Genomic DNA, 15,990 nt, shown 5'->3' with positions numbered 1-15,990 from the left:
TAGTGTTTGGTACCCATGCCTTCTGTACTCGAACAATTGGCACACGACACTTGTAACTGATCTTCAACTAACGGCCTTGTCAAGGTTGTTGAGCTGAGCGAGCCTCACTCTTCATTATCACCCTCTACTGTTCCGCCTCAGCTTGTTAGTTTGCTCATTTATCAAAGCAGCGATATTCAGCGTTTGTCACTCGCTTTGGCATGGTGAATTATCAAAGCTCCCACCGAATCTGGTTGAACATTCTCCGGAAGACGCCGCACTTTTGAAAGCTCTTGATGGTGCGGGAAAAATGGCTGGAGTGGCCCCGAATTTTGCGGCTTTTTGTGTGCTTATGTAAACGACATCGGTGGATGAGGAAGGAGAGCCTCGTCTTGAGTCGGACAGCCTCTTCCACACAATTCTTGGGAAGTCGTGTGGATAGCCATCGTGCTATTACTGATGCTGAGGACCTATGAGGACTCAGACGAGTTCTTGTGTAATGTTTGTTGTCGCCCTTGTTGTTATACGTATAGCTGATTTTAGGTCATCGCCGTGGTCGTCAATCCGGTCTGCACTTCCTGTTCCCACATCCCAGACCTTGTCCTGATATTTAACAACCAAATTATGAAGAGTTCCATGAATATCGGGGATTGGCTTTAAGTAGCGGAGAAGAGACATGCCCGCAGAAGGAGACAGAAGGAGAACTCTGAGAATGGACATCCGAGACGTGGGATTGTGACCAACAAGGAACCAAACAACACAGCAGGTTGGGACAGCACATAGGCTGCACGGTAGTGATGCACCCCTGGTGAAGTCGCAAGGCCACGTCCCCAACCATGCGTCGAGTCGTCAACACCGATTCTCTTATGTCCCCTCTTTTCCAGATAGTGCTTGATTGACAACACACCAGTGGCTAGGCGTGGTCAGATTGGCTTCTCTATGCTCCCTTACGCGCGGGTGCTCGTCGATTCATGGCCATGATGACCATCCCATGGCACCTCGGGTGGACGCAGCTGAGCTCTCGAGACCTAACGCTCCACACTCAAGGTCGGCGTATGGGGTTGGATAAAGAATCGTCGTTTGGCAAATCTACCGGAAGATGCAAGTCCCGGCGATGTCGTTGTACTCGTTGCGGGAGCAAAAGTCCCGCTCATCCTCCGCCCGCATGGAGCAGACTTTTTCGAGGTTGTGGGTGATGCCTATGTTTATAGCATTATGTTTGGAGAGGCCTGGGACGCACAGATCGTTGCCAAAAGTTGGTTCTGATATGAGGCAAGTTCGTCCGCTTAGCCATGCCAATCCTTCCAGGATATCGAATGATGGTCGCGTGAGTCACGCTGCCTTTGTCTGGCATCCGTCTGATGTAACGACACCTTAGTTAGTCATTTTTTTTAGCATCCGAGAGGAAATTAGCGGTCATGCGAAAGCAGATAATTCGTGAGTATCCGCCATCGAGGCGACCTCGGGGCTTTTCCCACGGATCCGGACCGAAGAACTCATACCCCGTACATTCAAGTTATGTGCTCCCAAGTTGTGCTTTCTGGAGAGCAAAAGTGCGATACCCCGTTCACGAAACAAATCACACGCGAACTGTATCATTTGGTACTCTTGCAATATCTGACATAGTCAGGATGATCCAACCCAAAAGAGGGCTTTTCCAACACGAGTATGAGCTCGAGCCCAATTGATGAAGCTACAGAACGGATTAGCAGGAAATGTCGCGCCACTGCGAGCAAAAGGATTACTCGCCTCTCCATCCCGATGTATACTAAAATTTGCCCACACCGTTGCGTATTCGCCATCTATGTGCTCAACTTCGTCCCAACTGACTTCCACAAGTTCCTGTTCTGCTTTCTCAAGTGTATCTATAGCCTCACGAAGGGTCTTAAAACGTGGCTCGTTCTCTCGGATGAGACACGCGGTCGCCTGCGGATGGATGATCTTGCGCATGTATTCCACGTCTTTTGTTTTGACACAGGAAATAAAAGCCTTGACTACATCCACTGGACTCGAATTTTGGTTGATAGATGTCATGGCGAGAAGTTAGATGCAAAAGGTCCGGATAAGTCGTAGCGAAGTCTGTTATCAGAGGAATAGTAAGACCGTGCGTTCCTGATGTATTAAATAAAAGTCTGATAAAGATTGGTAGAAAAGTCGCGAATCGCATTCATACAGGTGCGTATGTATAGCGGGCCGAGAAATGGAAACATGACCATACGTAGTAGATCTCTTTAAGTTGACCATTACGTTTTTCCTCGACTGAATGGGGACTAGCGGTCATAGTATGATACTCTCCGCATTGATGCAGCTTGAAGCAACACGAGCCAAAGTAATACTCTCCAGATAATGATGATGTTCCCCCCATTTAAATATGAATATCATATTGCCTTGTTTATTTGCCGAGCATTGCCCTGTTATCCCATTCCATGATCGATGATCAGATCCGTAGAAGTCGACCACGAGTTGACCTCGGCGACACGCGATAGGATGCCCTATCCGTCACGCTGAGCCTCATTGGACAAGTGGCAGGCTACGGTCTGTATCTGATACGCCATATTGACGCCCTATCCGCCTACTCATAATACGCCACGTTATTTTGACATCGACGCCCAAGGCGTATTTTGCGGTTGAAATTGCAACTTCAGCTCCCGCCTAGCGAGTTAGCATACAAACCATATTGGCAGCTGGTCTCTCTCCCTTGCCCTTGCTCTGGGCTTATATACTGTATATAGCAGACTTTCTTTCCTTGCTGCTGTGTCGACACCGGCAGCTTTCAACCTCCTTCTAACCAGAGTCCAGTGAGAATCTCAATCTACAGTGGTATCCATTTGAACTTCTAGGTCACCATGGCAGTCGAGAACAACGTGAGACCTTGACCCTCCCATTCTGTTCCGGCACAATTCCTTTTGTCTTTCTTCCTTTTCCTTTTCATCCATCGCTTCCTCCGTTCAATTAAGCACAACAACTAATTCACATGCCACTGCTGGGACAGCTCTTCGCCGAACCTGTTAACGCCTGCGACGAATACACCGGGTGCGGGTGCAAATTTTGGTGTGGCGCCCACGGATGTCCCATTCTCAAGATAGATGGAAAGTGCCTTGACTGCCGCAACCCCCCTCCAGAGACCAGATCAAAAGAGACCGCTTGGGAGGACTGCGCAGAAGATCCAGCGGATGTGAAGAAGTGACAAATGGAGCGGAAGTGCTGTAGTGCCGCAACCAGGTCCTCTCCTGAAAGAGAGCACTTTTCGGGCACAATGGGAAGAGAGAAGGAGAGCTTTCACGCATGTGAAGGAAGAGGTATGTGGTCCATGGTATGTGGCAATCGGAGAGATATCATCTTGATTCTTGCCTCTAGGGTGACAAATGAAATGAAACGATGGATTGCTTGTATTCTTTTCCTTTGCTTGCTAGGAAGAGAAATAAAAAAGGGAAAAAAGCGCGGACATCAACACTTATCCCGACCAAACGCCCCTAGTCACACATCACTGATGCGACCAATCGTTGAGCTGTATGGACAGTATCGCCCCTGGTCCTTGCGGAAAACGAAAATTGATCACAGTATCTGACTGTTGAACGGTTGAACAGTAGCAAGGGCCCCTTTACTGGAAAGGGGGTGATCACTCCCAAGTAGGATATAGGGGTAGGATAGAAGAAGAAAGGGGTCGTGCAAAAATACCAGCAAACTGGCAGGACCAGTCGCTAGATAGACCGAGCATTCAACACACATTCTCTTGGCATGCCCAATTTGACATTGACATATTCATCAAGCATACCCTTCAGCCACCATACTTGTTGCGGGAAAAATGTAGTAGTCCAGCTCACAGATGCTACCTTGTTGGGACAATAGCTGTCCTTGAAGGTAAAAAGCCACATTTTGGCATGACCCTACGAACCAAAATGCGCCAGCTCATCGTCAAAGTCTGACAATTTGGATTAGTGTATTGTGTGTAATTCGCGATTTTCTAGTACTAAGTCTTAAATAAGAGTGATGTGATTGGACTGATTTGCATCGCCAATGACACTCGAAATCGATAACGACAGAGAATAGGGTTACCTAGTTATGGTTGGACCCGAGAGAGGGAAAATCATGAAGCGATCCCCACGACTTTCTCCGTGCGACACATGTTTCAAGCTCGCCCCTTGATCAGGTCTGCCGCCTTCTCGCCCACGGCATAGAGAGAGGCTTGCAAGTGAGCGGCCGGAATGATCGGGAGTATTGACGAGTCAATGATACTCAGCTTCTTAGTGCCGTAAACCAGGAGGTCAGGACCAACAACTCCTCCATACTTCCGTGGCATCATCGGGCAGGAAGAGCTCGGGTGCGCGAACGTCGGTCCTAATGCGGGAGGGCCGAAGGAAGAGCGGCTGGACGCAAGCACGTTGAAGATCTCGTCTGGGGTCTGGTACTGTGGGCCGGGGAGCGTTTCCACAGGGCTGAGAGACGCCAGAGCGTCGGCGGACATGAGCTTACGGGTGAATTGTACCATGGCGTAAAGCTGAGATTTGTCGAAGGGATTCTCGAATGCGTGATGGGTCACGACCGGCTCGCCCTTGGGGTTGGTGGCATTCAGATACACCGTGCCACGCGAGAGAGGCTTTTGAAGCGCGTTGGGCATGCTACCAGCGCCAGAGAAGGGAAGTTCCAACACGGCAATAGAGCCAGCACCGAGTTGGTCCACCAGGATCTTGCGCTGTGCTTGGAAGCCCGCGAGGAGTTGCTGGTTGGAACTGTAGACCGAAGGGAGGTAACTGGTCGCGTCTTGAGCTGAGAGGTCCTCAAGAAGAGAGGAAGCCTCGTCGGTGATCATCTCTAGCGAAAGGAAGCCGGTGCTACTGGCCTGAGCCTTTGTGAAAGGGCCAGTCAGGTTGTTGAGGTACAAAGCCAGAGCCTCGGCGTAGAAGGTCGCATTGACAGTCAGAATTCCTGGGTACGGAAAACTGTTCGTCACTTTAATCCGGTTAGCAGGAGGCTCGCACATTGTCTGTGAGGTCTAGCGTACCATTCCAGTTCAGATAGGCCACTGGGTGATCTTGGAAGTTGCTTCCCACAGCCGGAAAGTCAAGTTTGACCTTGATACCCGCGGCTTGGAGAACATTCTTGGGGCCAATGCCGCTGAGCTGCAAGATCTGGGGAGTGTGGACGGCACCGGCGGCCAAGATCACTTCCTTGTTCGCTTTGAACCGGACCTCCTTGCCCGTGGTCCGGTCAATGGCCTTGACTCCCGCCGCTTCAAGTTTGTTGCCGTTGAACAAAATTTCCGTGACCTGATGCTCAACCAACATCCTCAACTTGGGCCGGCTTGAGACAGGATCGTAGTACGCGTTCAACGAGGAAGACCTGGTTTTCTTCTTGGGGTCCAACGAGGCAGGAGTCCAGTAGTAGCCCACGGCATTGCCCGCCGCATGCTCGCGAACAAAGGGGATGTCAAGCTCGGCAAAGGCGTCGAAGAAGGGATCTGGACCGCGTTAATACCGGTCGAAACGGTTGAACTCCCACATCCTTACAGTTGTCTGGATATTGGAAGTCGGGGAAACTGGCCTGCAATGGCCCATTCCCATAAGCCGACTCGTCCCACGTATAATTGTACTGGGCCTGGATGTCGGCTGGAGGCTGTGTGAAGTGGGTGCTCTGCCTTCATTAGCTAGACTACCGTGTATCCATCTCCGAGCTTGCCTTCTTGAAGTAAGGTAGAAGACCCTTCCATCCCCATCCAGGATTTCCCAAGAGTTCCCATGAATCGTAGTCGGCAGCGGATGCTCGGTCGAGCTCCATCCCATTGACCGTGCTGCCACCACCGGGCACCGAACCGGCCCTCACAGAGTATGTCCGGTTTCCCAGAGCAGGTTCGGGGCCGCTTGTGATGTTGAACATATCCGCCGTGTTCAGGCTTGCCGCATTGACCGGCCATAGGGTCGTATTGCTCCGGTCAAATGGGCCAAATTCAAGGACAAGGACAGAAGCTGCCAAAAGTCAGTGACCAGATCTTGCTCAGGCATGGAAGAGCCTTGCCTTGAGCATTTTCCGACAGCCGGTTGGCGGCAACTAAGCCTGTCAAGCCTCCCCCAACGATAATGTAATCGTAGGATGTCGCGGAGCTGCTTAGGGTGGAGAGGTCGCCATCTGTCGCACTGGTAATGTTGGAATCTTCTCGTGGAAGTACAGCTGCGGCCGCAAGAGTGCCGTAAGTGAGCAACGCGGCCCATGAAGAAGTGAGCCGCGAAAAAAACAAAGAAGACATCGAAACGAGAGTGAAGGCAGTTTCCAGAAAGAGAGACTAGAAGTCAGATGGAATGGATTGCCCTGAGCAAAAGAAAGACAAAAAGTTTTAACGTGACGAGTGTCGAAGTGGTAAAACGATTCAACTTCAGGGAACTGAGGGAACATGGTAGTCAAGATCAGTCTGCCACGTGCGTACCCCCTTGTCATGATCTCGAGATGTCCACGCTGCTCAACCGAGATTGATTTTGAAGATTCGAATACACGGTAGATGCCACAATCCACGACGCACAGAATCCATTTCAGAGCCGGCACCCGGTAAAGTTTCCAGTGGAGTCAAATTTGTCGTCCAAATTGTTACGGAGTATATTAACGGGGTCAACTTAGGAGTAGAAGAGAGAAAAAGGGTGGAGGACCGAAGGGTTGACCCTTGACATTATCGTTTCCAGGTCCGGCAAAGAGTATTCTTTTCAAAGTGGTCGGCAAACTTCATAAAGATCCACCCAACACAATGGCTCATTCTGTTGGTCGTGTAGAAAGAATTTTCTCCATGAAAAGTGGAGAAAATCGCAAGTGGGACATTCCGGAGGGTTGTTTTCGCAATTTGTGCGACAAAGCTGCCCGGAAAGCCTGCCCGTGGCGCAAAGAATAAAGAGGCCCCAGGTTAGAGGTGAGTCAACCTTTCCCATTTGACGGCATGATCGACAGATCAAAAGTTTAAGACCGTGCTGGTCCCACAAGGACGATGGTTCGTCTTGGGTGGAAACTTTCTCATGTCTGCGTGAACATAGGTGAAGGTGCCGGTGGGATGAAATAGCAGAGATGCCCAGATCAATAGGTTGCCCCTGGCTAGTGAGATGGTGATTGGGGAGGGAAGTATCGCTGCCCCTTTTTGACAAGCGAAACCAATTCTCAGCAAGACAGGCGAGGCTAAGGATCCTGACGTTCTAGCCTCGCTTGGGAGTGATGCCCGTTTGGGCCATCGCTTGAGCATCGAGAGCCTCGGCTTCCTGGCCATTCCGGGATATATGCATTTCCCAGCATATCTCTGGTCATAGCTCGTTTCGCATCTCAACCGGTCATGAACTACGGAAAGACAACCGGGCTTCCGATTCTGAACCAGTCAAACTCAACAGTTTCAATGGGCTAATGTTGCATTGTAACAATACTAGCCCTCGAGGACTTCGAGCAAATTTCTAGACAGCGGGAACCGGCATCGTGGGTAAGTTATCTGTCTCGTTCCTGGATCTCCAGCTCTACCCGCCTCCTGCCTGCCAGTCCTGGAGATCCCTTTCAATCAACATCTCAGTCAAGCATGGCTGATGCCGCGGTGGATAGACCTGATCGGAGAGAGGAACTCCTCGGGGTTTCAATCTTCCTGACGGGTTTCGCAGCTATCTTCGTTCTTGCGCGCCTGTATACAAGGCTGTTCTCATCCAAGACATTCGGCTGGGACGATGGGTTCATTCTGCTGGCGCTCGTGAGACAATACTTTCCCCATTGCCAAATATCGTGAGAACTGACGTCCCGGAAGGCAGCGAGTATTGCTGGCGAGGGCTTGACGATTACCTGCGTTTCCCACGGACTTGGCCTGACGATCTCCAAGGTCGAGGGGCCCGACATCGTTGCCGTGCTCAAGTATTCTCAATTTGCCATATTTTGCAATGGTATCGCGATGGGAACCATGAAGCTGGGAATTGGTCTTTCGCTTATTCGACTTCAACTGAGCAAGAGATTCAACATTCTTGTGACCATCTGTATCGTGCTCAGCGTCCTCGTCAACGGGACTGTCTTTCTTGGTACCTTTGCATTATGCAGGAAAGTAGCCTCTTTTACGGATCATAATGCTGCGAGACCCCGATGGATTTGCCAATAATACTAATACCGAACCACAGTCCGATGGAAAAGATCTGGAATCGAGCCGTGCCTGGAACATGCTGGCCCCGAAAAGCCAGTTTGGCATTCTCATACACCCAGACGGGTAAGGATGGAAAACCGATATGAGGGAAACCATGGGCTTATCATTTCTCAGTTGGCAACATTGTCACAGATCTCTTGTTCACTCTTGGGCCGCTGTTTTACCTGTCCCGAGTCAAAGTCTCGAAATATAACAAATGGGCGTTGCGAGGCGTCTTCTTGATAGGTTTGCTGTCAGTTTGATCCCCCGGTGCACCACTTCTGCATCTTCTGACCGTGAGCAAGGGCTACTGCATGTGCAATTGCGAAAGCGACAGAGCTTCCGGCAATTCAAAAGACGCAAGACCCGACCTGTAGGGCATTCCGGAACCCACTTGCATTCCGCAATCCCATGCTGACGAGCCATAGATGACACGGTAAACCTGACGATCTGGGTGAAGTGAGTCCATCCCTCCCATTGACGGGCTCCTGGTACATTCTGACCGGTCCACAGAGCCGAACTCTCTGCGGGGCTTTTCGCTGCCTCTCTGCCTCCACTCAAGGCCACTTTCGAACGCTTCCTGGTGCGTGTGTTGGGCGTACGCTCCGGTCTCACTACTCCCTCAGCGACGCATTCGAAAGGCCTGAGCTACGGCCACAGCCACACATTTCGATCTGGGCGCCGTGTTGCGCCTGGTAGCACCGTGGGCACGGGCTTTGAGGACGAGCTGCCTCATGGAACAGCCGTGTATGTGATGGGAGACATGGGAAAGATGAAAAGACGGGACGAACAAGATGACTACAATGTTGACGAAGACCAGAAGCATATTCTTCAGACTGGGAGTGTGAAGACCGCAGCGGGAAGTGATGGGGCTGTGGAGGAGCCCGGGGACTGGATTACGAAGACGGTGGAATATACTGTGGCCGAATCTCGGTCGATAAGGGAGGACAGGGACAGATCACACTAATTGTCACTCTCTGTGACAGCCAAATCTGTTGGAAGCGGGCATGGCAGACAACTAGTCGACGGACTCCATTCGGTGACGCCAAATGTACTATATTCATCACAGCCTTCACGACCATGGACGAGAACGTGAGATCCCCAGGGCAATGTTTCGGACCGGGAAGGGGTGAACAGTGCCCCCGAGTAAATGTGCCGTTCGATAAATCTAGACCCACAAGACAACCGGTAAAGAAAACAAAGAGAGGACGACTTCTATAACAATGATGATAAATAGACCAAATGCGGTCGATATATAATGTTCCATTCTCCGTCCCCCTCCATGGTTACGACTTCCTTCCCCGTATCATGTCCGTATGACCGCATCAGACGCTATCAAAGGCCCCTTCTCACCCAACCATTTTACCCACAATTTCGAGCGCATCATCTCCTGGCTTCCAGATTAGAACTAACATCTCCACAACGTCCTCCCCGCCCAGCCTTCAGGCGTTCGCGAATGGAAAGGCCTCGGCTTGGCGACGGACAGATCTCGAGCTCAGTCATAATTCTTCACGAGCGGGACGTTGTCCAAAGACAGAGAGACCACCCTATCCACCAGACGACGCCAGAGCCATGCGCCCAAAACGGAATTCCGAGGAAATTCAGATCCTACAGCGGCGTGTTCGAGAGAGTCTCAAAGAGGAGCACCTTGGTTCTCTCATGCACCCCAAGCAATACTCATATTCTCCCAGATAAGCTCCAAATCTGCCGTCTTCGCTTGTCACACTGGCGGAAAATATTGACGACGAAACATCGGACCACGACAAACTCGAAAGTGCAAACCGATTCCTTCAAGACTGTATCGGTGGCCTGACGGGATCAAATATCAAGGGGCGACCTCGGGCAGAGTGGCAAGCACGAAGAAAGAAAATCCATAAAGGCTGTCATGACATCTCAATTTACAGTGGCCGATATACGCTCAAGGGTCCGGCTTTCACAAGCACGACCCCAGGGCTCGAAATCTCACGAGTTGCGCTGAAGAGGCCTTGCACATGGCGATGAAATCAAGACCCCTGCCGGGCGTCGACATGAGAGGACGTACCGTGATCTAGCCATCAACATATAGATCAATCTGGCGGTCGATCGGATGGTCGGCTGCACTGTATCTACCTGTCAGACATGGCGGGACATGGTTGTGTGCCTGTTCTCGCGCCTGTTTTGCAGACGCGTAACAGTCCGGTAGCAGTCCTGCCTCTATTCTATATTGAAAGACGCTCTGTTGACTGGGAATTGCAACCTATCGTGGCTTGCGAAGATAGTGAGGGCATATCTGACCGTGATCCGTGGACGATGAGGATTATTCTCTACTTACTGACTAGTCGTTAACGTGCTCTCCGGCGACTGCTTTCAAATATCTAATCAGTGTGGTTGGCCAGCAGGCAGAATCCCCCCGGAGCTTATAGAGATTGGTTTGGAGAATGACGCTCGAAAACCCAGACAATCTCACCATCAGAGACTGAGATAGAAGAAGGCCACAATAGGAGAGATGTGAGATTCTCCGAGAGAATGTCTGACTCACGGTTATTATCCTGCGATCTTCATGGCCATACCAGTATACGGTTCGAGAAAGTGCCCAGTGATGGGATTGGATGGATTCCACGTTTCCACATTCGTGCTTCCACGTTTGTTGGTGAAACTATCAAGTTTTCGCCTAATTTGCCGAAAGCCAGGGGCAATGTAACCGCTGCCATTACCCCCTCCAGGCCAATCACAAGACGAGAGAGATGTACCCTTTCTGCATATGGTGTCTGCGGAAACGGCACATATCACCCGACCCGTCTGTCTCCAGGTCACCGACTGACATGCCATACGTGGTACTGTACCTTGTTATGTCCGCTGTGTCTTCCTCCCTGGTAAGTGCTGTCATTGTTTTCTACCGGCAGAACTCTGTATATGGCGACGTAGCCATACTGATAATGCCGATCTCCCTAGCTTGACACATCCAATATTCCAATATCGACCGTGGCTGGTCGTTATCGAGTCACCTTGTCACTACGACACATTGTGTTCAACAGCATATCTCGTTCCTAGTGGATATATCACCACTAGGGAGACGATGGAGCCCCTTGTCTCTAGCCTGAACAAAAAGGACTGGACGATAACTGTCAAACTTCTCTTCATTGAAAGAATGCTCTGATTTCCCTCGGTCAGAGGGTGGCATTGAGCCTATCTATATATCTATCTAACGATAGGCCATCAATTGTTCGACAATAACTATCTGAACGCAAGCGGCTCAAAGAAGAAGCGGAGAGTGGATTGGAGGAGCAAGGTTACGGCTAGACGACCCCTGAAGCCGTTTCCCGACTTCGAGCCAAATGGACAAACCCGGGGTATGTCGTCAGGGTTGTCCTGATTCCCTACCCAGAGCTCTGCTATTGCGCTAGCCAGCTAGCATTGCAAGATTAGACACTGACGAGCTGAGAACGTCGCAGAGGAGCATGAGCCAAAAGTTGATTGGCTTCATTTGCGTCCCTGCCATTCTCACCCTTGTTGGCAATGAAGATGAGGGCAGAGGCAATGTACTTGGCAAAGAGCGTCCATAAGTATAAATATGGACGTCCGTCCCTTGGTTCTCTCTGTCTCCTTCTTACCATTCCAACTGTGTCTCCACAGTGCCATCGTCGCTACCGGTCATGGCCATCACTCGTCACGCTCATCGCCTTACTCCAGGCCGTCAAATGCGCTCGGAGTTCATCGTGACGGCCGCCGACCATGGGTCCACGGTAGTAGCCCGTTGCAAGATTAGGCCAATTGTAGCCTCAGTGTAACAGGTTCGTAACTTATTCAGACACAGGGGCGATAATTATTACCGAGAAGAAGGCGTTGATGAACTTCACGACTTAGCCGAGCCCCCAATCTGAGTCGAATTCCGCAGCAATGAACCCTTTGTTGTTGTCATTGCCAATGCCTGACCAGTTCTACCGCGGTGGCGCATACCGGCAGCTCGAGTATCGTACCCCGAGGAGAAGAAGATCCGACGTGGCCGTTGGCGTATAGGAGAGCCCTCCTATCAGTCTCGAAAATGTTGGACTTCCTCCCGATCGACCCTGGGGGACCACGACGTGGCCAATGAGCAGAGATTCTGCTTTAACCGTAGCGAATTTAAGCATCTTCTTAGGACTGCTCATCGGTGGATGCATCCTAGCGACTATGACATCCCAGAAGCTGAGTCCACGTTGAAGAGCTTATTCCAAAAACTCCAGAACGGTCCTTCCGAGTTTGAACCGCACTCACGACATTGCCAGGCAGAACGCTGGGGCAATCTCTATTCCCGCGTGTACAGTGTCGTCGACAGGCTCGAACATGGTAATGAAACTTTGTACTTGGTACGGTGGAAAGCCTACTGGACTCCTGAGAGCAATATTGACGATCAGAGTTGGATTGCGGCATCGCTGAACAAAAACAAGAATCCACACGGTCGACGCAGCACGCAGCTAGAGAATAGTTTCTAAGACAGGAAGAAGAAATGTGACAAGATCATGTTGGTAGTAGATATTGAAGAATGATAGAGGATCAAAGAGGTTGTAAATCGGTGTTCAGTGGGCAAGTTTCTCCCTAGAACTCGGAAGTGGCCTTGCGAAGCCAGTATCGAGACGGCAGGCATAGTGGAGACTCACCTAGCAGGGCGAGGTTCCCATGGGATTGTGTATACTGAAGAAACCATAGGCTCTTCGTGGACAGGAGACGCTCATTGGGTAATTATACCGTGGAAGAGTAGCCTTGAACCACCAGTAGTGTGCTGACTCACATCTTCTTGTACCTCGAGTTGGCTGGATCGTTAACCCTTTATAATGCCATGTCTTGAGAAAGGATTGTCATTGTTACCGGCTCTTCCAGTGGAATGGACCATGTGACGGCACTTGAACTGTTAAAAGAGGGGGCCAACGGTCATTTGTGCGCATCTGCAAGAGTCAGTGCGCAAAAAGATAGCCTCCAAGACGGACATCGCGATGATTCACAAGTGACGAAAACTGAGGACCGCCAAAACTAGTCTTGTTTGCTGTGGAAAAGTTTTGGTTGGCTTGCAACTGCCGTGTGACTGGGGTGCAGCACAGACAATCAAACAGGGCCGTGGCTTGGTGGCGGTCGAGGCTGGATCGTCAACATAGCAAGGATTTATGCCCTACCAGGAGCTGCAATGACCTCTGACTATATTGCATCCAAGCACACGTGCCTAAAAATCACGAGAGGCGCTGCGTGATTGCGCACGTCACATGTTAACACCGTCTGCCCAGGAAGTATGTGAGAATTGCACCTATTTTGTCGAAGAATCAATTCTATTCTGAATAAAGGACTGACGATCATGAGCTGTTGAAACTGCCTTAGCGGATGAGCAGAGAGCCAGAATCATATATTTACACCCATTCCGCGGGCTCGATGGGTCCACCGACATTGCAAAGACGGTTGTCCATCTTGCCTCGGAGGACAATACTTGGGTCACCGGTGTTGCGCAGCCCGTTGACGGAGGATGCTCATCGATGTAAACATCTGTGCGAAGACAGTGCAGACTTGCAGCGGGCTTCTCAGACAGGTGAGACCTTTGGAACGCTTCCAACCATTGGATTCACCTAAGGCTTCCCTTCGCAGTCAGCAGGACTTCGACTTTCGTTAAAGGAGCTGACATCAGTCTCTGGCAAGTGCGGACTGCGCTATCCAAAACAGTTGGAAGACCTTGTAAATGCCGAGAATTGGCTTTCGGTGGAAGAAAGGGGGCGGGAAACCGAACAACCTCAGGGTTTCAAAGGACACACTTTCGGAATGAACCTTAGCATGGCTCGTGTGGCGCACCTGACGGGCTTGAAGCTCAAAATAAGTCAAGTGATCTTCAAGATTCGATGCTAATCGTAATGGGGATCCAAAGCTTGCATTCGTGCGTGACGAGAGAACAGGGATTAAGCCGGATCTATGATCCATGCAGGCCATGCCTCAAATGACATCACAGCCATACACGAACAGCCACAAACGAGCTTCGGTATTGAGAATGATTATGGAATGGTAGACAGACTTGGAGGCACACACTTCTTGTGTCACGTTTGATAAAGCTCATATAAAAGCCTGGTAGAACATATTCCAATCTCGAGTGCTATAAAGAAGAAATAGCATGACTCTAACAAGAAAAAGACATCGGAATGGGCTCCCGTGGCCAGAAACACCTATACCCCGTCCCGAACAGTTCGATGAGGACTAGCTGGATGCCAGGCAGCTTATGAATAAGGCTGACCGTTAGTTCCAGTAACAACCGAAAAGACTACTGAAGTGGACGATCCTCTCGAGAAAGCTGAAGCCAAGAACGAGGAGATGAACAAGAAGAAGAGGGCCGCTGTCACAGAGGGGTTCAAGAGCGAAGATATCCTGGATGGAGCTATTGGTAAGAGCGGGGAGATCCTGAGGTGACTTCAACAGATGACAGTCCGCTTGAGAAGGTGGAAGCGGTGGAGAAGAAGTAAGGCGGTTTAGGAGCAAACATCGGTGCCATCAAGTCATAGTTGACCGAGGTCTCCAGGAGGTAAAACAAAGGGGGAAAGTGGTGCTGAAGATGGACAGCAGTATCAAGGAAAGAGGATAGCAACGACCGCTTTTAGAAAAAGGGGTAAGAGGGAAAATGGACCCGAGTAGCTAGATGACAAATGGGGGCGGATAAAGACGCGCAAGCCAGGCTGTCTGATAGTGATCTGTCTTTATGAATCTTAGCATAACTTCTCTGCGGATATCCTCGGGTAGCCTGGAAGGGCAAGAAATTTTGCGCTTTCATTCCAGACTTGTCGAGTTTGGATGGTATGGCACGGATCTTTCGTGACGAAAAGGTCAGGCGAAATCATCCTTCCTGTCCATCCTGCTCGTAAAAGATCAAGACTTTCGGAGGGATCTGGGTCATGAACCCATGTGATCTGACAAAAGGAGTCATCTGATGAACGGGGAAGTCACATTGTATCAGTTCCGGGGAGGTATGTCTCGGAGAGGTACAATACCATCGATTCCACTCCTCATCAACTTACCTAGGACGAGAAATCTTCATCATGGGCACGTATATTCGTCACACAAAAGTGCGACATCCACCTCTGTAGATCGAGGTGGTACAACATAGTGTTTTCATATGCTTCTTAGTTGGGGCTCTTCTTTCCTGATTCTATGTCAAGTATACCCGGCTTTACACCCACCTGAGGAGAGGTGTTACCATATTGGGTTTTCCGTTGACTCGTGACTTGCAAAGGTTGATTTCCATTATCCAATCGATCATTTCTCTCTGGCACACATGGGTCGTCAACCATCCCAGACAGGCAAGGATCTTTATCGGAGAGCACGGGAGTGTTCCGGGGTAGAAATTGCTCAATTGTGCCGTATGCCATTCAATGACCGGAAAAGAAAATGGGATGTTGTGGGTTACGGTGAATGAGACTTTTCAGGCCATGGCTAGTCCTGACGTTCTCCACTTGATGAGTGGTCTTAGTAAATGCAACCGCACTGGACGAACGCCATATATTGTGTCTTTGATGGAGATGCAAGGCTGCTAAGGTCGGGTACTTTCCAAGCGATGACGGGTTGGCGTCTCCTTAACAAGAGCATTCAGGGGAACATCGGCGGATTTCCTGCTGTGGAAGGCCTCGGATGATGTCAGTCGGGTAGGGCGCGTGAGAAGAGTGGTCAGCACTAGAAGTCCTGTACCGTGAACGGCTACGCTCGCTGTCCCGTCCAGGAATGCTCTCTCCTCGGCATCTAAAAGTCAACTTTCGTATTGACCTTTTTGGTGAGACAAAGGTATCCATTTACAGATTTGTATCCACCAGGATAGGCCCTTACCGCCTTCAATGATCACCAGACTTGGATCTACTCTTAGCAGCGTCCATCACGAAAATCGGCCCACAGTGGCAATAGATACCATTCTCGTCCTCAATGGA

General features: G+C 50.4%; 2 protein-coding genes across 2 annotated transcripts; one reads left to right on the top strand and one right to left on the bottom strand.

Moving 5' to 3' along the window:
• Positions 1 to 4,108: 4,108 nt before the first annotated feature.
• On the bottom strand, positions 4,109 to 6,220 carry Z518_06239 (uncharacterized protein; the record flags this gene model as incomplete). The annotated part of the gene is made up of 5 exons (XM_013417049.1): positions 4,109 to 4,929; positions 4,982 to 5,437; positions 5,487 to 5,608; positions 5,633 to 5,902; positions 5,961 to 6,220. The coding sequence occupies 5 exons, from the start codon at positions 6,218 to 6,220 to the stop codon at positions 4,109 to 4,111; spliced, it is 1,929 nt and encodes a 642-aa protein (XP_013272503.1).
• Positions 6,221 to 7,513: 1,293 nt separating this feature from the next.
• Positions 7,514 to 9,062, top strand: Z518_06238 (uncharacterized protein; the record flags this gene model as incomplete). The annotated part of the gene is made up of 7 exons (XM_013417048.1): positions 7,514 to 7,678; positions 7,733 to 8,020; positions 8,107 to 8,179; positions 8,231 to 8,348; positions 8,401 to 8,468; positions 8,524 to 8,554; positions 8,609 to 9,062. 7 exons carry the CDS (start codon positions 7,514 to 7,516, stop codon positions 9,060 to 9,062), a joined length of 1,197 nt encoding a protein of 398 aa, XP_013272502.1.
• Positions 9,063 to 15,990: the final 6,928 nt, after the last annotated feature.

This window comes from Rhinocladiella mackenziei (assembly GCF_000835555.1).
Source record: "Rhinocladiella mackenziei CBS 650.93 unplaced genomic scaffold supercont1.4, whole genome shotgun sequence".
In the NCBI taxonomy this organism is placed as follows: domain Eukaryota; kingdom Fungi; phylum Ascomycota; class Eurotiomycetes; order Chaetothyriales; family Herpotrichiellaceae; genus Rhinocladiella; species Rhinocladiella mackenziei.
The sequence above is the reverse complement of the archived record's forward strand: the minus strand, read 5'-3'. Positions and strand labels throughout refer to the sequence as shown.